Below are 27,023 nucleotides of genomic sequence, written 5' to 3' on the forward strand. Positions count from 1 at the left end.
GGCCATTGAGCAAATCAGGAGTTACCATTAAGGGCAAAGCAAATCTCCCTCTGAGATGACAACAACAACAACAACAAAAGGAAAAAAAGTAGCCCCAGTGAACAGTTTAACCCTGTGACTTCTTTAATTCTGCAGCTTTTGCTTGATGCTTGGAAGACTGCAAAACATTACTGCGGTAGCAGTGAAATAGCCCTTTGTAGCCTCTGGAATACCAGCTTGTGTCTGGACTTTTCTATTTTGGGTGAGATGTAGTGTGGGGAGAAGCTTTCTGAAGTTAATTAAAATGTGACTACCAACCCCAGTAGGGTCAGATTTGGGTTCCCATGCTTTTAGTGAAAACAAACTGTGGAGTTCTTCCCTCATGTCAGTGGTGTTTTTCTTGGATGGAAATAGAAGTGTTGTGACAAGAAGGGAACTGTCTCGAGATGGGCTAATATGTGTGTATAATTCTTCAGGTAAAATTCCTATTCTCCTGTGGTTTGAGCTGGATTGTAGCCTATTCTGGTTTGATTTAGATAATTCTGGATGGGGAGAAGATCACAGAAAGCAAAACTGCAAAGTACCTTCCCTGAGAGATGAACAATCCAATTTCTGCACAGCAAGGGAACAGGGAAATTTAAATCCAGTAGCATTAATGGAGAATTTATCAGGAGAAAGTGAAAAGTCTAATAGTCAACTGAAATGTAGCTGAAGTTTAACTTTTCTTTCAGTAAAACAACTTTACAATATGGGTTTATAATGTCTCTGTGTTAAGAGGGAGAGGAAATTGTCGTAATTTTTTGCACTCCCCTTTCTTAAGACAGCACCACAGACCTTGGAAATAATGGAAAAGATGGGAGGGACATAAAAAAAAATAAAAATAAGAAAATTCAGATTGGAAGGAAGCCTCGGAATTGGCAGCTGTCAGCAGCCCTCAGGACAAGAGATAAAATGCTACATTAGGGTAGCTACAGCGTGAAATGCCATTGACAGAATAACGAGGATGGGAAATCACTTTATAAATGTGCTTACGAGGATAAACAGATGTGACTGAGGGCAGCTCCATTCTGTCACTAAACATTTGAAAGGGTAAAATTTATGGCAATCTATTTTCTGTTTAAAAAAAAAAAAAAAAAGAAAATACAATGAAAAGATACAAAACTAAACACAAAGAGGTTTCAGACAGAGGTGAGGGTTCAGTGCACATGTAAGGATGGGAATCAGGGCAGAAACACTGTCCTGTAATAAACCATTTTGAGAGTCCAGTAAATCGAAATGTGGCTGCGTGTAATGATGCTCAGAAAGGGGGGGCTGGTTCCTGGCTGTGTGCACTTTGCAAAGGTAGGAGTCACTCTACAGGCATGACTTGGGGTCTTCAGACACAAAATATGCAAAGGAATATTGGTTTGAATTTCTGTTGAGCTGAGGCTGGCTGGAGAGCAGCTGTTAATGGAAGTATCCCAAATTTAGAGGATATTTTGGGTCCTGGTGAGGACTGTATGTGGCATTAGGGATGTGCATTCACTAATAAAGATTTCTGAGCATTTCCAAGGGATCTGGCACTTGGGGAGAATGAGCTGCAATGGACAAGGTGTCTCCACCACCTTCTCATCACAGGGGAGACCTGGTGCAGGTGCAAGCGAGCAAAGCTCAGCCAGATTCAGATCAGGGATGCATCAGGGCTGGAGGACAAAAGCGGTGAAGAAGAGGACATGGCATTTTCAGAGCTCATCCCAGGTGCAGAAAGGTAGAGAAACACATGCGGTGTGTGGGACAGCAAACAGTGTTTGTTCATTGAGGTCCAGTGAGCACCAAGGACTTTCCTGCTGGTGGAAATTAGTGATGAGCCAGTGCCCCTTGGGGAATGCATGGGTTGTATTCTTGGAAAACAAGGGTCACTGTGAGAGATTTCATCAGATAAATGAGTTTGCTGTCAGTATCTATAGCTATCCAGGCAACAGCAAACAAATATAATTTAAGGTTTTTTTTTAGTTTTGCTTAAGGAAATTAAAGCTTTGTCCTATTTTTGCTAACAACGAAGAAAATGCATTTGTGTTTGGTTGTTTGTCTACCCCATCGATCCTACTGGCATGAGGTGAGCGGGGATTAGTAAGGACTGGACAGAGAGCTCAATCCATCAGTTTATGTCAAGTGGTCATCAGCGAGAACTTCTTGTCACCAGCCAAAAAACAAACCAATTATTTTGTTTCCTCTTGCCTTCAGAAGTGTTTGAACTATTTAACTGGCTCTTCAACATCATTCACCAAAGCCTAAGTATGTTGATATTACTTAGTATTAATAAAAAGTCAAATGTATCTATATCATACTCTGTGACATAGTATAGCTTAGGGTGTGACGAGTATAGTGGCTAAAGTCCTCTATGCTGGAAAATTATTTATTATGCCAATTGGCCGTGAAGGGAAAATAAAAAATTAGCTGCAGTTTTAACAGTGGCCTTTTCATGGTACATTCAGACTGAATGCAACCTCCAGTCCTTCCACTTCTCATCTGACATCCCTGGATCCATCCAGCATTCCCAGTAATGCACTGTTTGAGCCAGAGGCACCTGTATATTTTAGAAGGAGCTGAGCCATCCTCCATTCAATTCCAGACCTTCACCTGCCTTGTTTGCAACTTAAAACCAATTTGAAACAGTCCAGCGAAAGCCGATCTGAATTCAGGGAACACGAGCTGAGCGTGATTGAATACAAATGCTTAAAACTTTCTAATAAACTGGAGAGATCAATCCAAAATCGTCTAAATTAGCATTTCCTTGGGGGTGGTCAGTTCCAAAGGCAGGATAACTTCTCTGCTAAGTGACTGGTGGTTTTCTAAGCACAGGAGTCTCTGCTCTGTCACTGTAGATGTGTTCAGTGGTTTCTAAACTCAGCCTTTGGGACAGGGTTGGGTTGTGGTTTGTTTTTATGCGCAACTGATAGATGGCACACTGCTGTAAGGATTCCCAGCCTGCAGATACTATTGTTCCATGCTAAAGAGGTGAGACGCTGCTGTCTGATTGTTATCTTCTGCGATTTAATGACAGAAAATGTCTCTGTTGATATCGATAAGTTGATTAAAGCTTATTGAGTTTTGCCTTATATTTTTGTGGACAGGGATGTTTAGCTGAGCAGATATGTCTTAGCACGTAAGGGCAGGGAGGTATGTGATTTGATCAGTTTAGTGACTTGAGTTGATGAGAAGTTTGTGGCTGCTGTCTGAAATAGTTCGTCTCTCTCTGATTATGAGGGATTGTATTGATTCCATTGAATATCAGACAAGCGGAGTTAAGAGCAATCTTTAAACATTATCAAATCCGTCTCTCAGCTCTCAGACAAGATCAAGTACCCAAATCATTAACTTCCTCCATGAATGTCTTGTGTTGAAGTCTAAACCCATGAATTCTATCTTATGGATATGGATATGCCTTCCTATTTGCAACAGTTTCACTTATTTAAAAAAAACATTATCAGGTGTGTGTCCCCACCACCAACCATTTCTACAGTGAAAAACACACTACTGTACTTCAGGATGTGTTTCTGTAACCCTTGATCATTCTTATAGCTTTTCTATGAACTTTCTCCATGTCGTCCACCTGAGATTTATTGCTCAAAATTGGACACAATACTTCACATCACAAATTCCAGCTTTCCTCACAGCAGCCCTCCCTGGCTTTCTGTTTGTTTGTTTGTTTGTTTGTTTTCTTAGGACTTACGCCTGGAAAATTATTTCCTATTTTTTATGTCTAATTGTAGAACTTTGTATTTTCATTATTTTACTAGATCATTTTTTCTTATATAGCGTTTTCACAATTTAGCAAGATCATTTTGAAATCTAATGGTATCACTTGACAGGCTCAAAATATTTCTGATCTTCAATGCGCCTTCATATTTAATAACCCTCTTTTCTACTTCGTCATCCAAACCATTACTGAAAAAATATTGGTTAGTCCTTGATCCAGAAAAAAAAAAAAACACATTAATAACTCATGGAATAATAGAATGTTTGGATTTGGAAGTGACCTTCAAAGCTCATCTAGTCCAACCCATGCTGTGGGCAGGGACACCTTCTACTAGATCAGGTTGCTCAGAGCACCATCCAGCCTGGCCTTGAACACTTCCAGTGATGGGGCATCCACAATGTCTCTGGGCAACCTTGTCCAGTATCTCACCACACTTGCTGTGGAAAATTGCTGTCTGTACTCATATTGGGGATTGCCTCAACAGGTGTGGGACCTTGCAGCTGGTCCTGTTGAACTTAATGAGGCTGAACTTGTTGAGATTGAACTCTTCCCCATGCATCTGTCCAGTCTGGTACCTAAGAGAATTACTAGTGGAGAATTAGTATTTACATATAGTATCCAAGCCAATTTTACAGTTCTTTTATCTAGATGTTTCACTATTTTTCCCGTCATCTGTACCATTAGGGGTTGCGTGGAGCTGAAGAATAGGGTGGGGGCAACAGGCACAGATTGAAACACAGGAGGTTCTGTCTGAATATGAGGAGAAACTTCTTTCCTTTGAGGTGCCAGAGCCTGGCCCAGGCTGCCCAGAGAGGTTGTGGAGTCTCCTTCTCTGGAGACATTCAAACCCACCTGGACACCTTCCTCTGTGATCTGCTGTGGTGAAGCTGCTTTAGCAGGTGGGTTGGACTGGATGATCTCCAGAGGTCCCTTCCAACCCCAACCAGTCTGTTATTCTGTGACATTAATATGACTGGCCTCTAAGTCCCAGAATTTTGCTCTTTTCAGACTGTACACTCCTTGTTGTGGTCTTCTGGATAGTCACCTGATTCCTCATGAATTTTCAGAGTTAACAGCTCTATGGTTGTTTCACCTATTTCTCTGAAAAATTCACATTAGTATTTATGAATCCCAGACAGTTTGAAAATATGTAACCCTTAATCTAAACTCTTCAAGCCTGCTGTTAGCTCTGCATTGAGTCTGAACGGAGCCCAGGACAATTTGCTGAGCAGTAAATGTAGGTGTAGCAGACATCAACATGTAATCCATCAACTCCGCTCTATAAATAGTAGCTCTTTGCTTCAGAGATTTAAATGACCTAGACTTTTTTTCTTGTGACAGCATCTCCCCCATCTGCCAATGACACATATGCAAAATTAATGACTTAAAATGAACGATTAATGGTTTGAATGAGAGTTACTTTGGTCAGAGTGAGCTACTTGCCATTCATAACTGTCATTTTAATTACTATTTAGTATCGTAATTCACAGTGCTGATCTGAGGTGAACATAAGATTTCTGGTTTTGGGGTGTTAGATCATCTAATGTTGCACTGACAATCTACAGACATAAGAGCTATGATGGGGATATTTCTTTGTATCAATTATGTGTATGTATCTGGCACCATACAGTTGTGCTTTTTTGCATCTATGGATGCAAAATGTTGGTGTCACACTTGTTCTTACACCTGAGAATTCAGGGTGCTCCTCCAGAAAAACTCAATCTTCCCCACATAGTTGTTTGGAAAAAAAATCTCACTTGACAGTGATTCGCAAATTTTGCTCCAAAGGAAGCAAAACCTGGGCTTAAAATGATCATCCATGGGCCTTCCACAGATGGGACTTGACTCACTTGTCTTGCTTCTCTCCAGCTCTTACAGGGAAATTCCTTTGAAGTCTTCAATTTATAATGTTAATGAACAAAAACAATGGACAGGCCCATCTGTCTTTGGAAAGTGAAAGTCAAAGCATCAACTAATATTGTCCTCTATCTACTTAATTAATCTGAGATTAAGAGAAACTAGTGAGGAAAAACTGCACTGGAGACAGAGTAAGGTAGCTATGAAGAACTATGTGAAAAGGGGTCATTGTTGAAGAAAACCAAAACTTGAGAAATCCCAGGCATTTCAGAGTAAAAGCATAAAGAGAATATGAAAACAAACAAAAAGATGGGCTGCTACATTTGGGCTTTTTGCTTCCCACTATAAATAATAAACAACATTTGCCTGCTCTTGTCTCTAAAGGCAGTTTCTCTGGCTAGATTGGATAGAAGAAAGAGCTTCAGCCCTAGGTTTTATTTTGCATTAAGAGATGTGTCTAGCAGGACTGCAATATTCATAATATGGAAAAAAAATGATCATGTTGTCAATTTCCTTCCAATTTATTGTATTTTTCCCTAAATCTTCAGCAGTCTAATGACTTTTACTCCTATAAGACCTTCAAAGAGCCTATAGCCACTGGCTTTCAAACATGCCTGGTCTTTGTCAGAGCACTGGGGTATTTGAAATGCTGTGATATCCTGCATTAAAAAATACAAAGTGAACTGTGCTTATAGTTCCCAAACTCACGATGTAGATCCAAACGTCATACAGGTATTGAATAATTCTACATAAATGGTCTCTATGGGATTTCACAGTCCTCTGTCCTACATTCCAGGAACTTCTATATGAAACAATGGGAGCAATTTATCATTTTCTGACTTAGCTGTGTCATTGCCCAAGACTTTATCTATAGGACATTAGGATTCTCATTGTCTAAAGCAATGCATGTACAAAAGGTATTTTTTCTTTTATTATTTACATTATAAATAAGAAACATAATTCAAAAGTTGGTGAATATTGTGCAATTTTCTTGTCTAGAAAATACAATTAATATTTATTTTCACTAAATTTGTGGTGCTGTCTTTGAGAGCTACCTTAGTGGTTAAAAGTTGTTTTTTAAAATGCTTTTGTTTCTTTGTAAGTGAGACACTTGCATCTTTTTGCACTTTTACCTGCATCTGTTGATAGACTGCAGGTCACAATTCTGCAAAATGGGACAGATTATTACAATGAGGTTCTTGAGATCTTGGTTGTGATCTAGGTTACAATAGATAGGATAGATAGGCCAAGAGATGGATGGATAACAACGTGATTGGAGTGGATATTTTCCTCTCAGTATCAAGAAGAGGTCAATGTTGTGAGACCTTCAAGCAAAAAATGACCAAAATTAATATTAACTAATAACGAGTTATTTTTGAGGGGAAATGCATTGGGCCCCTATTCCTGTATTTGAACACCCTCATGGGATTTTTTTTCCTTATGCTTAGTTGGAATTTCTGGTGTTCCAACATGTACCTGTGGCTGCTTATCCTTCCACCATGCACCAGTGAAAGGAGACTGTTTCCATCCGTGCCTTCCCATTAGGTGTTGTACACAGCATTATTGTCTCCCCTGAGCCTTCTTTTCTCCAGGATAAACAAACCCAACTTTTCTCAGATGTTCTTATCCTCTTGAAATATGTCATGTGGTCCAGACCCCCAAATATGATGATGGTGCTCTGGCTGACTCAATCCAGTAGAGCCAATGTCTTCCTTGCACTAGAGAGCCCCAAACTGGACAGTACTGCAGATGTTAGTCCCTTGTTTTGTTGAGCCTAGAGAAGAGGAGACTAAAAGGAGACCTCATGACAGTTACAGCTTCCTCACAAGGGGAGGAGGAGGGGCACGCGCTGAACTCTTCTCTTTAGTGACCAGTAACAGAACCTGAGGAAATGGCAGGAAGATGTGCCAGGGGAGGTTCAGGTTGGACATTAGGAAAAGGTTCTTCACCTAGAGGGTGCTGGACACTGGAACAGGCTCCCCAGGGAGGTGTCACAGCCCCAAACCTGATGGTGTTCAAAAAGTGATTGGACAATGTCCTCAAACACATGGCGTGAACTGTGGGGTTGTCCTCTGCTGTAGTTTTAACCACAAAATGGAAATTTTCAACTGGAAAGTAAATATGGACAATTGGAAAGTACAATGAACTGCCACGCAGTGTCTACTTTAGACATTGTCACTCCTTTTATCTTATAGGAGAGTGTGTAAGAAGTGAGAGTTTTTTGGCCTGCTTTTTCTATTAGAAATTTGGAGGTGATCCAGAAGGAAAGAAATGAGGAAGAAGTATTAAGTATAATTTATGAAGAGAGATTACAGGAATTTACCAATTGCAGGCTCAGAAAGTGCAGCAGTGATTAGTTGAGCCATGATGACTACATAGAAATACTGGATGTGTAATAGCATTGGAAAAAGGGTAGAATAATTTAAAATATTAAGGTTGAAGGTAGTAACAAATTACCAAGTAGTAACTAAGGACAGATAGGCGTAAATTAAACATTAAGAGAAAATCCTTGAAAAATGAGATTAATCATTCTGGATATAATGGATACTTTTAACAAAAGAAGCTCTGTCATGCACAGAATGGAGACTAAAACCATGTGAGGGCTGTTTTGGAGAGTGAGCTTCAACAAGTCTTATTTTTACACGAGGTGAGAGCCATCAAGCCATTCTTTTATAAGCCTTTTAGCTATAGTTGTAATTAATTGTTCCTTAGATACCTTTACTCAGCATTTGTGCCTTTTATGTACCCTGCGTTATTGACTGAAAATATATGAGATAAGTGTCAACAGTGTAGTCCGCAATCCGCAGAGCCAATATCTGAAATAGTCTATGAAGAACATATATTTTGGTTCTAGGATGTATGGGGAAATATAGGGCAGATATATATAATTTTTAAACTTGTATGGAGCACGGATGCGACTTGTAATGAGGCCTGACTGATCTCCAGTCTCTGTACAAAGTAATTTCAGCTATTTCCAAGCTAAGAATTGGCGACATATCAGAGAATAATGAAAAAAATGCTAAATATTGCCAGATTTCTCCTGTCGCTTGTCCCTTTGTCTCTCCCCTCTCAGTGAAAGTTAGATTTATTTATTTTTAATTTCTCAAGAATAAATAGTGCACCTAAATGAATCACTCAGTTGATAGCTGCAGATCAGCCTCTGCAATCAGTATTTTATTTAAGTAAAATAATTGAGTGGCAATTGATAATACATGGCAGCTTAAGATTGCTCTAATTGCTTGGTTTCCCAGAGCACTCCTAAAAAGAAAATTAATTTATCCATTGTATTTTTTTCTGGTTAAATGACCCCCATGGAAATAAATCCAGAGTGAAGAATTAATAGTGCTGCAAACAAAGTGTAGAAAGTGTTGAGGTTTCTGTCATAATCTTTGCACGGTTTCTATTTTTGAAGATAACGTTACCGCCTGCAATAAACTGCCTTTCCTGGGGCTGGTATCAGTCAGTGTGATAGATGACACCTACTTCCCTTGCTATTCGTATTAGTTTATACATTGCAGCCTGGGGCAGAAAGCAGGAGATGCTAAAGGAAAAGTCGGTGTGTACGATACTGAGTTTGGAGTTTGCTTATGGATTTCCAGATCTTTGGTGACTTAGTTGAATGTCCTGTTGCAATAGGACAAGGAGTGGTGGTTTTAAACTGAAGGAGGGAGATTCAGGCCAAACATGAGGAAGAAATTTTTGACACTGAGGGTGGTGAGAGCCTGGTCCAAGTTACCCAGAGAGGTGGTGGATGAACCATCCCTGGAGACATCCCAGGCCAGGCTGGACGGGGCTCTGAGCAACCTGAGCTGGTGAAGATGTCCCTGCTCATGGCAGGGGTGGCACTGGATGAGCTTTGAAGGTCCTTTCCAACTCAAAATATTCTATGGTTCTGTGGGCACTCAGGAGTCCACCTTCTGAATAGCTACCAAAAAAGTGCAGCTGTAAATAAAGTGTAGCTGTAAATTTTAAATGTACTTTATTTTCTTTTATTTTTTTTTTAAGACTAAATGTCCCCAACAAGCATTCCTATTCTCTCTATATATATAAAATAGCTATCTCTATATAAAAGCTTTTCATAGGCTGCTGTAAGAACTCATATATCTTACTTTTTGCAGTTTGTTGCTGAAGAGACAGACCCATGCCTCACTGCAGTGGTCTGGAAGCTGATAAAAAACCCTGTGTAATATAGACTAATAGTTCCTGGAGGAGAGGTACCTGCACCATGAACCAGGCCATGGCAATTGCATCTAATCGGGATGTTTATTGTACAGCTCTTGCAGAAAGGACTGGGTGACCTGTTGCTCATAAATGCCTTTTATAAACAAGGCTATGAGAATTGTGGGTGGACATTTCTTCTTGGGTTGCTGTGCCTTTTATTTTTACATTTTGCGTTGTATTTCATTTCCACTCTCAGGGTGTTACGCCAGCAAATTTCACAAACCTTATGCTGCATCTTATATTGAATTTCTAATGGATATTCTCTATTGGGAGAATATTTCGTCTTCACTGAGCATTTTTATTTCTAGAATATGAAGGCCACAATGTCAGGCATTTCATTATCTCTAGTTGTATTTATTCTTTTTGGTTCTTTCATGCATTTGTTGTTGTGCCATCTGATTACCCAATAGATAGAATTTACCTCAAAGTGGATTCCTTAATTCAACTCAAGGAAGCTGGGACAGATTACTTGACCAAAAATCCCACCAAACTTTTTTCTAATGTAGCAGAAAACAGAAGGAATGTGTCTAGTTTGCAAGTCTCTTTCATATACAACCCAAGGGTTTGTTGGAAACACAAAGATATTGATCTTTCTTTAGTAGTAAATAGCTAGAAACTTGGTTTTTGGAGAGGAAAAGGTTGGATTTGTAGTGTGGATTCAGATACTTTCTTCTGTGACATTGACAAAATAAATGCATGTGATAAGAAGCGTAAATAATAAGTATTAGGTGTGACCAGTCCAATGCATTTTTGGTGTTATTGCTTCTAAATATGCATCATAACATCCCAGAGACTTGCACCAGCTGTGTTAAAAAAGCGCAGGAACATCGGATGATGAGAGAAGGGAAATAAAATTGTGGCATGGCCTCTTTTGGAGAGCAAAGCTGATGTTCTACCTCGCACTTCGGAAAGAGGTTAATTTTCCTTCTTCATTTACTTGGTTTCTGGATCTCCCTTCAGCTTTCCCTCTTTGGGCTGCCTTATTATCAGGGTATTGATGAGTGTCTAGAGGAAGAGGAGAGAAGTGAGGATGAAGGAAGGGTGGTGGACTGCAGAATATGGAAATGTCCCTGCTCTCATCCATCATGGAGGATTTTTGAAACATTTCTCCATTTGCTCTGCACCTTGACTTCATTGCATAAATCCTTTGTTCCCTATACAAGCATTGCCTCTCAGTTTTCTGATGAGATCTATTCCTGTCCTTGCTCTGCCTGATATCAAACTATCACACCACTAACTGGAAGGCAAAATGGAATCAATGAAGCTTTTTTTTTTTTTTAATCAAAACTAAGCAAGTCAAACAATTTTTTTTTTGTTTGTTTGCTTGCCTGTTATCAGGACACATCAGTGTTCATGCTTATCTTGCACCAGAGTGTTTAGGCAGGAAAAAAAAACCCTGAGATTTAAGGTTTGTTTTGTGCTACTGTAGACAGAAATAGGCTGTGTTTGTATCTCTGCAATCTGCTAAGCCTCAAATGCTCATTTAACACCTGGTGTTTGTTGGGGGCAAGTTAGATCTCAAAATTATTAGTGCACCTATATATATAGTTGCTATTTATACAGATGGGTGTGTTTGTGGTACACAAGAACACGTGTGTGTATGTACCTGCATAAATACTCGCATGCGTGCATGTGTGAAGTCACATACCTGTACAAAGTGCTGAATTTAAATGGGATTTTGGATATAACTTAATTTGAAGTTCAAAATCCTGGTTAGTAACAAGAACTTTTTACATGATCCTTGATATTTTATTGGACACCATGTTTTCCTAAATATGAAGTGAGGATATTCTATGAACTCTTGATGACCTTCTCTGTTAACACATCTCCTGTTTCCAGATCTAAAGGGTTTAAAAAGGGCAAAGTATCTCTTCCTATCATTTGTATTATATTTCCCTGAGACTACAGTCCAGTTCTGACCTTCAGCACAGTCCTGGAACTGATAAAGCTCCAGCGAAAGAAAATATCTGCCTTTAACAGTCTTCAATCTCTATAAAGGCAAACAGTGATATAGATTACATGGGAGATGGTGACAGCAATGCATGTTTGCTGGTATTGTGATCCAGATGTAGGGTTGTGAATCATCAAAGAAGGGACATAGTGCAAAATGCGACTAGGAGATATTAACACATCTCACAGTGCCCCCATCATGCATCTCAAACATCAGAGATTATGACACCTATCATTAACATATGCTGTCAAGAAGTCTTCAAATGCAGTTTGATGGTGAAGGGGACAAGAGTTTTCCAAGGGAACTTGCCCATCATAGCTGCTCATGCTCAAGTTGCTTCTGGTGGGAAGACACACATGGGGTGGTAGAGAAGATGAGTTGGAGGTCTTATGTCCAATTCATTCAAGTAGATCATTAAAATAAGTAGTAACCACATCTGTATCTGATCTGTGACATGTCCACTAGAGTGGAGAAGGACAATGAGCTGCAGTAAATACTTTGCCACCTCTTCTGCTCTTTCCAGTTGTGCGATAGAAGTTGTTTCTGCCTCTTCTTCACATATGCAGAGCAGTTTGATCTTCCACTCACCCACCCACCAACCTTGCCCCCTTCACCACACAGAAATTTTTGCATAAATATTTGCACCTAAGATGACAAGGTAAGTTGAACATGTCATTAGGTTATTTCTCACTTAGGGCACAACAAATAATATTTCTAGCTGGTTGGTTGCAGGATCTCCCTGCTGATGACACCAAACTAGGAGTGGCTGACATGCCAGAGGTTGTCCTACCATCCAGAGACCTGGACAGGCTGGAGAGTTGGATGAGGAAAAAATTAATGAAATATAACAAGGGCAAGTGTAGAGTCTTGTATCTGGGCAGGAACAACCGCAGGTTCCAGTATAAGTTGGGGAATGACCTGTTGGAGAGCACTGTAGGGGAAAGGGACCTGGAGGTCCTGGTAGGCAGCAGATGAGCATGAGCCAGCACTGGGCCCTTGTGGCCAAGAAGCCAATGGTACTTGGGGTGGATTAGAAGGGGGTGGTCAGTAGGTCAGAGAGGTTCTTTTGCCCCTGTACTCTGCCCTGCTGAGACCACACCTGGAATATCGTGTCCAGTTGTGGCCCCTCAGTTCCAGAAGGACAGGCAACTGCTGGAGAGAGTCCAGCGCAGGGCAACAAATATGCTGAAGGGAGTGGAGCATCTCCTGTGTGAGGAAAGGTTGAGGGAGTTGGGGCTCTGGAGCTTGGAGGAGATTGAGGGGTGACCTCAATAATGTTTATAAAAATGTAAAGGGTGAGTGTCATGAGGATGGAGCCAGACTCTTCTCGGTGACAACCAATGACAAGACAAGAGACAGTGGGTACAAACTGGAACACAGGAGATTCCACTTACATTTGAAAAGAAGCTTCTTCCCAGTGAGGGTGGCAGAGCCTGGACCAGGCTGCCCATGGAGGCTGTGGAGTCTCCTCTGCAGACATTCAAACCCGCCTGGACACCTTCCTGTGTAACCTCATCTGGGTGTTCCTGCTCTGGCAGGGGGATTGGACTGGATGAGCTTTCGAGGTCCCTTCCAACCCCTGACATTCTGTGAATCTGTGATTCTCTCTTTGTTCATCCCTGTTAACATGCCCTCTGCAATGGTCTCACCTCTCCCTGATGAGCTCAAGGCATCTCACTTTCCACAACCTTTACATTTGGCTTCATCACCAGGTAGATGCTGGATTAGCATGCTGAAGCTTTGTACTGCTATTTTAGTTATGCAGTATGGTACTACACTTCCTGTGATGACACCAACAGCAAAATAGAGAAGAAGTGAGCAAGAGAGAGAGAGAAACTCCCTGCACTTGCTGTTGCACAGTCCCAGAGGAGATCTAACTCAGTCTGTAATTGCTGTTTTGGATAGCTTCTGCCCTCAAAACAATTTTCTGCTGGTCTGTTGTTGCTTACGTTGAATCAGTTTGATTTATAGAATGTCATTTTTTTCCTCTCCAGCCGTAGACAAGAGAAAAAATATTTGTTGAAAGGCTGTTGCAGTGAGATTTAGTTTTTGTCCATCTAGCATCAGAGAAGCTTGCTCACATTTTATGTGATTGCTTTTTCCCTTTCCCCCCCTTTCTTGTCCAATATCACAAAAGAGAATGGGTATAGAAGAACACCATGCTTCGATTAGTCTTTCTGTGTGCTCTGGATCTGTGGTTCACCCATGCTGGACCACAGGGTAGGAGAGACCCCAAGAGCATTGCACATGGGACAATGCACAAGAAACATCTCAGCGTCTTTTTGATAAAACATGCCAGACACTACAAAGGGGTTTGCTTTTGATTTTTTTGTTTGTTTGTTTTGTTGTTGTTTTGTTTTCCAAAGATAACAAGCACTAGGATTTTGTCTTGTTTTGTTTTGTTTTGTTTTGGAGTGCTTCCATGTAAAGAAATACACACATGGGTGTTATGTTACATCTTTTAGAATCTCCTTCAGGTTTATTTTATAGCTCTTCTGGCTGCTTGTTGCAGAGTAGATTGTAGGGCAGAATGGGACCTTACTAGTAGAATTCAGTGTCTCCTGAACATTGAGTCAGCAGTTAATTTAGATGCTAATTTGTAATCCTTTAAAAAAAATGGATGGATGGCTTCTGCGTACATATAAAAGCACATTTGTTAAATAGGATAGACCACTGATCTTCTCTGATCCCATTTTTTAATGCAAACCTAAGGCAAACACTCTTAGAAATAAGTGTGACTCTTCCCTTCAGGACCCGAGCTGACATTGATAAAGGATGCTGGGATCTTACTAAACGTGAGAGGGAAATTATTGACAGCACATGCTTCTTGTGTGTCCTTTTGAGGAGAGCATGTTTCCCCTCTCTGATTTATTTAACACTGTTCTCATGACTGGAATACAGAATTGTCCTTAGAATATCATTATGGTCGGGGAGACATTAGAAGCTTTCACTGTGAATAAATCTTCACCTCTCTAAGCATGAGAGTGGAAGCGAGAGGAGTTTTACTTATTTGCTGTCTTGGCAAATACCTCAGTAGCATTCATCCCATGGTCAAGTGGGCTGCTGGGATTTACGATGAGTTTGTTCTCATCTTGGTAACAATATCTGGGTTATACAACCCGACTTGCTCCCAGATTAATTTTTAAAATGTGGAAATTGTGTCTCATTAAAATAAAAAATGGGAAAAGGAAATTTCTAGTTTATCTGCAAAATCATATTTACAACCATTTCTGTGCCAGAGTTGGAATTTCAGATTTCTTTTTCCAAAATCACGGTACTTTGCAGTGATATTATTCAGGTTAAATGACTCAAATAGTCCTGCCATTTTAACCTAGTACTTTCTGTTAAGATATTTCCAAACAAACATCCCTTTTGAGAGTTAATCCTCCCGATCTTCAGAGTCCCAAATTCTTTCATTTCTGTGGTTTTCGCATTTCCGTGACTTGTTTATTGGCACTTCTTTGTTTTTTATGGTCATCTTTAGTTTACTGCTATTTCTTTTTGCCATCTCTGATTTTACTGTTGACTAGTATTAAATCCTTTCTGTTCCAGCATGGATGACATTAAATCCTGTTTACTAAGCAGTATGAAAGATTTTTCCTCTGAAAAAAATAAAATAAAATAAAATAAAGGATTTAGATGAAACTATTTAAATGTTTCCCTCTTACTCCCAAATGTAGGGAGGGAATTGTTGCCAAACAAGAAAGGCTGGTGTTGATTTAAACCCAAGAAAGCCCAGCCTAGTTAGCTGGCAGGGAGACAGCATTTTTGGAAGGGCGACTAGCTCCGATACTCCTGTTTTCTGTGGAATCAAAGGGATTTATGAGGAGCTGTATTTCACTCTGATTTCCACATAATATGTGCAAACGTGGGAGACCAAAAGCGATGTGATTTTGCTAACAGACTCTGATGCCTGGCGAGTTCAGAGGTGCTTCATGATAGAGCTAGCCTGGCAAGAAGGAACAGGAACATAGCTCCTAGGTATATTCCATTATGGAAGGTCTTTATTTCTGGCTATTTTTCTTCTTTTTTTTCTTTTTGTTTTTCTTACATATATCAGGGACTTTGAAACCGCACGTTGCCAGGTTAAATTATTCAACAGATTCCTTGCTTCAGGTCAGATTGCTTTGTGCTCTGTGCTTTACAACTCACCCCTGTTTGTTTTTCCTTAAATCCAGTAGTTGCACTTTTTCCTTCCTAACAACTCAGCGGATGGCTTTGACTATGGCATATTTGCTAAACAATGTTTTTAAGTGTTGTTACAGTGTTGCGAGAAGAATATATGTGTACTCTGCAGCAGCAGATGGCTGTTTCATCCCAAGTATGTGGATATAAATGGCAAATCTGAAACAGTACTGTTTATTTACTGTGTTGAATATACTTTCTCATTCTTCCCTTTTTTGTCATAATATCTGGGGATTGGGAGGCAGACAGCCCAATTCCTTGTAGTTAAATTACCTGCAGAGGACCCTATGAGAAGTTAATATATCTGATCTTTTAATGTATCTGGTCTTTTAATATATCTGATCTTTCTTAGACCAAATTGCCCACTTATTTTATTCCAATGGAACTGCAAAGAAGGGTGAGGGGATGTGTGTAATTCAATATATTGCAACAACCTCTAACTAATCAAACGTATGTGCAAAACCATGGTCATGAGTTTTAAACTGCATTCATGTAAAGCACTGTAAGAGAAGCAGAACAAACTAAAATAGCTCGAAGAATAGAAAGAGTTTTCTTTATGTTGCAAGTAACAGAAACCAAAGGCTGATGTCAGTGGCAATTTAGGCAAGAGAGACAAAGGAGCATTCTCAGGTTTTTAGTGTTACTATTTGTTAATTTTTTCCTTACTTATGTTTTACTAACCAGCTGAATGAGAGCAGAACAACACATTGAAGTTATATCTAAATTCTTCACATTTTGTTAAACTTTAGCTTTCTCCTTTCAAAGATTTTTACGAAAGAAAATTAAAAACTCTCCCACCCCCAAAAAACACAACTAATTTCTGCTCATTTCCTGGCAATGATTTACTACCACAGTGAGTATTCAAGTGCAATCTCAAGTTACTGGAACTTCATTGATTTTCACAAAAAATTCTGCAGTATTTACAAGTTATGAATAATACCATACGTAATTAAAGCTTCATTATGTTTGACAAGTGAGTGAATGAAGTGCATTTTATGATGAATTACCCAGCCTTTGGTTGGGGGCTTTGTTTCTTTTTGGTTTATTATGATTTCTCACAGCTTTTTAAACCTTTTGTTTTTCCTGCTTCTTCAGTTATTCAACAATTTGGTGCATTCTAGAATTCACAATGGGACTCTCAGGCTTCAGTGTGAATTAATGTGATTCTATTGCGTTATATCGTTAAATGTTGTGCCACTTATATTCTCATAACAAACGTCAGTAGAAGGGTGTAGATTCATTATCCACCATCTTCTAAATTTGTCAGTAAAGATGCTGAGGTCTTTAAGAAGCAATCGGACCTTTTTGCATGATGGACAAGAGTTGCAACAGGACCCAAGCAGATAAATTAATTACTCTGCAATTAGCCTCAGGAAAAGCAGATTGTTAGGAAGTTATTTCAATGCTGCAGAAAACATCTAGTACTGGGTTCCCCAGTGCAAGAGGTGTATGGACACACTGTTGATCGGACAGTCTGTGGAGTCTCCATCCATGGAAATACACAGAACCAAGTGGACAAGGCCCTGAGCAAACCTCTTTAATTGACTGCTTTGAGCAGGGGTCTTGGACTAAATGATTTCCAGAGGTTCCTGTTAACCTCAGTGTTTCTGGGATTCTGGGATTTGCGCAGCTTACAAAATACATCCTATTTGATTGTCTTTTTTTCTGCTCCGCTAATGTTGCCTTACTGGTAGTGCGTTCAGCAGTATCTATGTTATTATGCCTATTATTGCCAGATTAATTCTTTTTATAAGAGGCAACGTCACATGAAGTCAACATATGCTCACATTTGCTCTTGTGTATAGTAAGTGTTCAGAAATAAAGGAAGCAAAACTCACTGGGAATTTGCTGTGTTTTAACTAGGAAAATTTCAGTGTTGAATCTATTTTATATATATATATATATATAAAATGTGTCAATCAAACCGTTCATCAAATAGTTCTTTCCTTATTGCCTTACCAATGAGATTTCAGATTCAGTGGGTTTTTGACAAGCAGACTGAGGCAGGTGATTGTCTCCTCTATTCCTCTCTGGTGAGACCCCATCTGGAATCCTGTGTCCAGCTCTGGGGTTCCCAACATAAGAAGGACACGGACCTGTTGGAGAGGGTCCAGAGGAGGCCATGAAGATGGTCAGGGGGTTGGAACACCTCCCCTGTGAGGATAGGCTGAGAGAGTTGGTGCTGTTCAACCTGGAGAAGAGAAGGCTCCAGGGAGACCTTCCAGTAGCTAAAGGGGACCTGCAAGAAAGCTGGAGATAGACTTCTTACCAGGACATGTAGTAACAGGACAAGGGGTGATGGCTTTAAACTGAAAGAGGGTAGATTTAGATTAGATGTAAGGAAGAAATTCTTCACAATGAAGGTGGTGAGACACTGGAACAGGCTGCCCAGAGAAGCTGTGGGTTCCCCAACCCTGGAAGTGTTCAAGATCAGGTTGGATGGGACATTGAGCAACATGGTCTAGTGGGAGGAGTCACTGCCCATGGTGTGGGGGTTGGAACTAGTTGATCTTTAAGGTCCCTTCCAACCCAAACTATTCTATGATTCTCTGATATCTCCATCAGTTTTACAAATAGTATTTTGTCAGATGCTGAAAGACGGCCTTTTTCTATGTAAGAATCTGCACTGTGGGATGAATGACCTATGTCAAAAATAAATTTTGTAGACAGAAGAGGTTTCACTGCTGTTATTATTTTTTTCTCTCTCTTAGTCCTCCACAATTCTGAAAAGCAACCATTTAATATGATTATTCTACTTATTTATTTTAGAAAGTGTGAGTTAACTGACTGACTTAGATCCAGCAAACCATGGCATTGCTTAAGGGGATTTTTGATTTACTATGGGGGCATTATAACCTTTTCTTTTAATTCTACACAGGCAAGGTTTTCTGTGTTTTTCATTTTTTGTTTGCTTTTGGTTTTGGTTTTTGTTTTGGTTTTTTTTTGGCTTTGCAAAGCTTGACTGTGTAACATGCCTTTTGTGCTTGCATGTTATCCATTCATCATTAATGTCAGACTTTCTGTCTTTCCAGAGTGACATGTTGGATGTGAGCCAGATCATTAAAGACCTGGCCTCCATGGTGCATGAGCAAGGAGACACAATAGGTAAGTATCGCTGTTAAATTATGGGCTTTATTACCCTCCTGCACCACTCCAGTGTGATGCTGTGTGTTCCCTCATGGGCAGCTGTTTGTTGACGCTGTGATTATTTTCCCTACGCTTTGGGCATTTTGTACATCCAGTGATATTTTGATCTCACAAGCTGCCCGGTGCAATAGGGTTCTGATGTTAAGGATAGTTAGCTGGTATATTTGGCATAAAATAGAATTCTTTGCGAGATTAATCCATTTCCTTTTGACTGTAAAAAGGAAGCTGGAGAATATATAACATTAACTGGAAAGGGATCCAATTCTTCCTTTCTACCTGGAATTGTCATTAAAAAACAATAGTAGCAGCAATTATTGTCATGATTATTTATGGTGGTGGAGAAAATTAGGCAGCTTGCTTCTCTTAAATGGAATTTTCTTTCCACATTGCAGGGTGTGTCTGATTAAATTTACAGTAGCCAAATGCCATGATACGTCCACATGCATAGTCTGAAGCTTCTGCAAATCAGTTGATCTCCTCTTGCTCTCCAGCTACCAGTGGCTAGGAGCATGATGGAGAAAACTTGGGAAAATAGATGAGCAACCCCTGGTTTTACCTTTAAGGGCAGCCCATCACTGACAGACACCACTTTTTGAGAAGAAACAGTAGATCTGCTCCTTTAAAATGTCTTCTGACACTTGTCTTTGCCACTGCTACCTTCTGATGCAGCTGAGAACAATCAGACTTTGTTTTTTCTCCATCTCTCATTTTGTATATGTATGATAACACGATGCAGTGCTTCAGAAGCAGCCGTCTACTTCCAAATTTGAGAGCTAACCATCCTGAAGCCACCATGAGGGACTTAAACTCCAGAGAAACACAAGATTCGTGGAGATATTTCTAACCTGGAGTTCTCACTGGAGCTCCTGGGAGCTGGATCAAGTCCTAAGGCAGCCATGGGCAGATCATAAAAGAAGAAACTCTTCTCTGTTGTTTGCTAATCTCTCTGGATTTCTTTGCTAAGCTCACACCTTTGCAAGTTTCCATTAGCATAAGATACCTCCTTTCACACTGCATCCCATACAGAAACACCACTTGGGTTCACAGGTGTAGAAAAAAAATGAAATAGTATCTAAACCCCAAACTTATTTATTTATTTATACTAGTTTGAAAGCTAATTTTTGTACATGGATAATTTTGGAGCCTGGTTCATCTCCTGAAAGCACATCAGATGGTGATGCCTTGAGGGACATGACAACATACATCAGCTAGCTTCAAGATCCTTGTAACTCCATTTCTTAAGGCAATATTTATTATTTTAAGATGTCGCTCATACATATAAGTGACTCCAGCATTAACTTGCCTGTGAGAAACTGTTAGACTAAGTAGGATAGTTCGTTTTTGAGCCAGCATAATGTTTTGTTGCTTTTATATCTGACACATTCTTTCTTCTTCCTGTTTCACTGCAGATTTGTAATAGTTTCTTTAGGAGTATTTTTTCAGCCTGGCAGCCAGTCAAGGTACCTTCCCGACCGATTGTTTATCTTTTGACATTCATATTACACAGAAGTAAGTGAGATTAAGAATCAGGAGGCTAAGGGATTTGAAACCCCCAAAGTGAAAATTCAAAAGCAATGTTGATAAGAGAGAGTTCTCTTGGCACTTGCTTTGTTTTTTGTTTTTTTTTTTTTTTAATGCATTTCTCTTACATGCATGAAATGAAAGCACAGTGTGTGCTTATTTAGAAAACACAGGGAAAATATATAAGCGGGGAATGTGAGATGTGCCATTTGACAAAATGCTCCCAGGGCTGTAGAGCAAACCACTCTCCAGTTCACCTCAGCTGAGGGAAATTAATGGGAAGAACTTGTCTGGTCTTAGCATGGCACAGACAGAATAACCCATACTTCTTACAAAAACCTAAATGTATTTTTTTTATGGTGTATGGACCGGTTCCTTAATGAATACATTCATAACACTCCCTATGGTAGAAAGCAATTTCTGTCATGCAAAGAGGAAATATATGAAATATTTCTGAGGGGCCTAGAGCACCTTTCTTATGAGGAGAGATTGAGAGAGCTGGGGCTGTTCAGCCTGCAGAAGAGAAGCTGAGAGGGGATCTCATAAATGTTTATAAATATCTTCAGGGTGGGTGTCAAGAGGATGGATCAGACTCTTCAGAGGTCCCCAACAATGGGATGAGAGGCAATAGGCACAGACTGAAGCACAGGAGGTTCCATCTGCATATGAAGAAAAGCTTCTTTCCTTGGTGGTGTCAGAGCCCTGGACCAGGCTGCCCAGAGAGGTTGTGGAGTCTCCTTCTCTGGAGACATTCAGACCCACCTGGACACCTTCCTGTGTGATCTGCTCTGGTGAACCTGAGTTAGCAGGAGGGTTGGACTGGATGATCTCCAGAGGTCCCCAACCAGTCTGTGATTCTGTGTGATTCTTTCAGCCAGTGGGATTTACTGTGTGAAGACGGATTTGTATACATTTGGTCTGGACAAAGAGGTAGAGGATTGGTAAATTAATTCCTGTGTCTCTTCTGTTTTAATCTTAAAACAGATGGCTAGTATATCATCTTGGGATTTCTTCCCATTTTAGGGAGCTTGGGAGGTTACAGATACACTGGCGGAAGGTTGGTTCCAAAACAGTCCAAAAGAGAAAGAAATGGGACTCTTTTAAAGGTGTAAAATGTTTTCAGAACAACGTGGGTCTTTCCTTTCGGCTTTGAAGAATGTGATGGAGCTGCAAGCAATGATGTAAGGCATGAAAGTTGAATTAGAGCCCTTAAGACAAGGAATGTAGATCTTGTATGTTATTTTGGCATAACTAGTAAGGTTGCATACTCAGGTTGGAAAAACAGCTCTTCTAAAACAAAAACAGAACAGCATTTTCTTTTGCCACGGGCAAGAAAAAAGAAAAAGCAGTAACTGTATTATTCAGGTCACCTTTATTCTCTGTTCCAAGACAAACAGAAACCTACAGAGGTGGATAAATATGCACTTGTCTTCATCAGATACACAAATACTGGCAGCTGTGTTGTTGACACTTTCTACAGAGAAACTGGGGATTTAAGGATTCCATTCTCCCTAACACCAGCTATAAAACTGATTTCATGGAACTGTGTGTGTATATCTCAGTAAAGCAAATGAAAGAACAAGCTCAAACACGTAAAATAGCAATGTTCAGTATAAACCACTGGAAGTGTTTCAAGCTGTTGAGGCACTTGTAGTTCAGTTGAATGTCCATCTATGAGCATGGGAAAGAGTGACTGTTGCTCTAACAATCACCTCCAGTGTAATTTACTTCTCATAGTGCCAAGTCCTTGATACTTGCCTTGGAAGCTTTAGCTAAACAACCCTTCTGCTACCATGAAAGTAAAGTTTAGCAGTGGAGATGGGCCTCTTTCAGCAACCTTAAGATCTTGCCGTTGGTACATCAGATCCATGAAGTTATCATCAGTGCACTCCAGAACCTCCTGGATTATTTGTGCCCTGCTGTGTTGTCCCTCCAGCAGATATTGGGGTGGTAGAAGTCCCCCATGAGGACCAGAGCCTGCAAATGTGAGGCTGTTCCTATCTGTCCATAGAGGGCCTCATCCACTTTGTCTGTCTTCTTTTTAATCATAACCCGTAAACTCTCCGTCAGCTCCTTATCTATCCCCAGGCAGAGCTCCATGTACTCCAGCTGCTCTCTTACATAAAGGGCAACTCTTTCTTATCATCTTTCTGTCCTTCCTAAAGAGCCTGTATGCTTCCAATCCAACACTCCAGTCATGAGAGCCATCCCACCCCATCTCCGTGATCTCAACAAAATCATAGCCCTGCAACTTCACCCAAATCTCAAACTCTTCATGTGTATTCCCCATACTGTGTGCATACTTTAGAGAGGCAACCCAACATGTTGAGTTCCTGGAGAGAGTTTGGAGTACTTGTCCACATGGTTGCCTTGTAGACACCTTGCTACCTACATGAAACTTCTTTAGGTGATCCTGCCCAGGCCCAATTGCGATGACTTTTTGAACCCTTCCTGCCACACCACTCCATGCCCATTATTTAGCAGTCCTGCCCACTGCTCCCTCACAGGACTGTTGGTCACCCTGTCCTGCCTCCATCATTCCTAGTTTAAAGCCCTCCATGTGAGGTCAGCCATTCTATTGATGAAAACAATTTTGGCCTGCCTAGTGAGGCAGATCCCATTTCTCCCAAGCAGATGCTGATCTGCAAACAGGGTCCTGTGATTATAGAACCCAAACCCATGTTGTCAGCACCAATTCCACAGCCAATTATTGAATTCTTCTCTTAGTACCCTCCTCCTCACACCCTTTCCCCTCACCAGCAGCCCACAGGGATCAAGCTGCATAGGATGCTTTTTCTAAGAATTCCTGTAAGATTCTGTGAAAAGACTCTTTCTGTTGATTCAAAGGTAACCTAGGCCACTAGCTTGTTTTGCCTTCAAGGGCTTTGACTCACTGATACAGTAATCACAGAACATAACTGTATAACTACATAGTGTCTGTCAGGCTAGAGTCCATAGACCTGCCAAGATAAATATAAACAGGGCAGCTGGTTCTTTCCTTCAGTCTCAGAAGAACGTGGTGTCAATATATTCAGTCCTCAAGTAGTGCTGGCGTTCACTGATATACCGCATTGTCACTTATTTTCTAGTGATAATAATAATAAACCTTCCTCAAAGTAAAATCCATTTCTGTGAATGCAAATGTCTTGCTTATTTTAGAAGACTTTGAATGTAGGGAGTTTTTTGTTTGTGTTTTTTTAAGGTTTGGGGTTTTCTTTTCCTGTGAAATGACCTCAGCTTTGTTGCCTCTTTTATCCTTGTTGCCTTTCTGACCTGAAGGAAGGTTTAACATGTAGATGCTGTCAACAGTCACCCTTCCACACATGTCCTCCTCCAGTCTGGCTGCCTGAACACCACAGCCAAGAGTCTGTTCTCAGAGGCGATAAGGGAAACCGAGCTGAGAAATCATTCAACTGGATCCTTAAGTAAACTCTCCTGAGTTATGTGTCTCGGTTGGAACATCTGCAGAAAATGAACACATCTTGAGAATAGTCCCTGAATACCTGAATGTAACAGCTTTTAAATCTACGTTCAGTTGAACGTGGTCTGCAAAGTCTCTCATTTGGTTAAGTTTCCTAAGTGATCTCGGAGGAGGCTGTTACATGAATGAGTGCGTTTATGTTCTTATTCGTTCCTGATGAAGTGGGAAATCTTCTCTTGGTTCCCTTGCTTTCAGCCACTTGTTGAGACATGGGGTTGTGTGTCAGTACAGAGCAGGAGGGATACGCTGGGGTATTTCTGCATAAGTGACAAATTATTCCACTTCCCAAGAAACCTCCAATTTCTTTGTGCATTTTAGGTATATATCCTGTCATCAGTTTAGTCTTTTGTTATCAAAGTCTAATGAAGCTTTATTGTAAACCACCCCAGCTGCTGGAATTACATAGTATTACTACCATTTAATTGCCTTGTATGCAACAACTTTAAGACTGTGCTGTTTTGTATACCACTGGCTTACTCTCCCTGTGTATCTGGACTGCAGCAGTGGTGGCCTCTACTGTCACTTTTTACACATCCTTGGCTTCAGACAGCCCTGAAGAGTCTGTAAAGTGCTCAGTTTTGTGTTAGGCACAGGTTTATGGCTGCTGCTACAGCTGAAATGTTGGAGTCAGATGTGGGCTACTGTGATGAGGTTATACAAGGCCAAGTGCTGGGTCCAGCAGCTGGATCACTGTATGGGGATATAGCAGAAGATTTGGTGAGGAGGTTAAATGTAATTACGCTCAAGTGACTTGCACCTGTCTGTAGAAAAAGCACACACATCACACTAATTGTTTTACTGACCTTGTGTGCTTGATGAGTAGAACCTCTGTGTTACATAACACAGGCCTGTGAGAAACTCTAGGCACCTTATCACTATGTCTGAGATTCCTGCTTTGTTGTGAGAAAGAGTGGGAGGCTGCACCTGCCTGAAGCCTTGAAATACAGGCGAGCTCAGCAGGCCCAGCGATCTTCCAGCAGGGCTGAACTGACCAGTGCCTGCGTCCCTGCTTGTGTCACCTCTGCCTGGGAGCTCAGGTGTGGCTTCGGAGATCCCCCAGTAGAGAGGTAACTAAAATAAAACTTGCTCTTTGCAAGTGCATTTGTGGCCTCTGGCTCTTCTTGCGACGTGCCTGCGTATGTGTACACAATCACAACAACCCCAGACAGCGCTACAGGCTCAGGGAAGAGTGGCTGGAAAGCTGCCCAGTGGAAAAGGAGCTGGGGATGTTGAATGACAATAGCTGAAAATGAGCCAGCATGTGCACAGGTGGCCAAAAAGGCCACCAGCATCCTGGCTTGTATCAGGAATAATGTGGCCAGCAGGATCAGGGCAGTGACCATCCGCCTGTGCTGGGCACTGGGGAGGCCAAACCTCAAATCCTGGAGTCAGTTCTGGGCCCCTCACACCAAGAAAGGCCTTGAGGTGCTGGAGCAAGTTGAGAGAAGGGAACGGAGCTGGGGAGGGGGCTGGAGCACAAGTGTGATGGGAGCGGCTGAGGGACCTGGGGGGTTCAGCTGGAGAACAGGAGCTGAGGGGAGACCTGATCTCTGAACTGCCTGAAAGGAGCTTGGAGCATGGAGGTGGTTGGTCTCTTCTCCCAAGTAGCAAGTGATAGGATAAGAGGAAGTGGCCGCAAGTTGCACCAGGGGAGGTATATATTGGGTATCAGGAAAAATTTCTTCTTAAGAAAGGGCTGTCAGGCAATGGAACAGGCTGCCCAGGGCAGTGGTGGAGTCACCATCCCTGGAGGCGTTGAACAGACACGTAGATAAGGTTCCTAAGGACATGGTTTGGTGCCAGTTGGACCAAAGCATGTGGACTCAATGGTCTCGAGGGTCTCTTCCAACGAAAATAGTTTTATGATTCTATGATCTCTGACCAACTCATCTTACTTAAGATAATAGGCAGTAGAAAAAATATGCATGAGCTTTTGTGCTTCTTACCTGTTTCTGCTTCCTATGAGTGAGCTTTTGTGTCATCTCTTGTCGTATTGTGGACTTTTACATTTAGCTCTAGCGCTGACAGTGCTGATAAGACAGCTCATGCTGGTTTATAAGAGAAAGAATAATGGGTGACTGTACACTTGCAAATTTACTAATGCCTAAAGATTTGTCTGCTGTTCTGTGTTTGACCCTCGTAATGTGATTGGGCTGGTATACTTGCAGCTAATGAGCCAGTTAATTTTGTACAAGAAACAAGACTCTTCCTTTTATGAGGTTTATTGCCACCAGTAGGATTCTTCTCACACCTATTTATCTGAAGTGATTTTTGGGCAGTTGGAACTGCTGTGTTCTCAATTTCTAGTAATGCTGCAATTGAGCAGTAAATGTCATAAAAGCAGAAGCAGCCCAGGTGGTTGTTTTATTCCTGCTGGGAGGTTTTATACGCTGCCACAGACTATGTTTGAGAGGCCGTGGCATGAGTAGGTTAAGAAAATCAAATGAGCCATGTAAAGCAAAAGAGGTCAACCAAATTGTAAATATCAGTGACTTTGCTTTGTAGGTAAAATATATGATCTTTCCAAGACAGCAAGCAGAAATAAAGTATGTTTATTTCTATGAATCAACACTCCCATCATCCTCATTTATTCCTGTGACAATCTCAGACTGACGCTTCTTTCATCAGTTGACTGAGCTATAGGACTCGATAGCTTATGCCATCAGCTGCATGATGGAAGGTGAGTGTTGTGTTAATTGTAGGCAAAAGTGGACTTCTGAAAAATGCTGCATACAAGTGAAATTAAGGTGTTTATCCAACCTGTGTCAGTTCCTCAGCTGGATTTGGAAAAAAACAAATATAATTATCTTGATCTTTCTTTTTTGTAATTTTAAAGAAACATAACCTATTGTGGTATGAAATAATACTTTCTTTAACTTGGACAGAGAAGAGAAGCTGAAAGGAGATCTCATCAAAGTTTATAAATATCTCCAGGGTGGGTG

The 27,023-nt window shown here is 40.8% G+C and overlaps 1 protein-coding gene across 15 annotated transcripts in view; it reads left to right on the plus strand.

The window, feature by feature from the left end:
* The window catches only part of TSNARE1 (t-SNARE domain containing 1), a 535,013-nt gene that overhangs the window by 313,500 nt on the left and 194,490 nt on the right, over positions 1 to 27,023 (plus strand). For 14 of the 15 annotated variants that reach the window (XM_071803753.1, XM_071803759.1, XM_071803758.1 and 11 more), the window contains one exon: positions 18,965 to 19,037. In XM_071803753.1, coding sequence (XP_071659854.1) covers positions 18,965 to 19,037 — 73 coding nt within the window. Of the gene's footprint in view, positions 1 to 18,964; positions 19,038 to 19,815; positions 19,872 to 27,023 lie in introns of those variants that run through there. The other variant, XM_071803760.1, reaches the window with a different exon arrangement.

This window comes from Patagioenas fasciata, chromosome 2 (assembly GCF_037038585.1).
Source record: "Patagioenas fasciata isolate bPatFas1 chromosome 2, bPatFas1.hap1, whole genome shotgun sequence".
Taxonomy (NCBI): Eukaryota; Metazoa; Chordata; class Aves; order Columbiformes; family Columbidae; genus Patagioenas; species Patagioenas fasciata.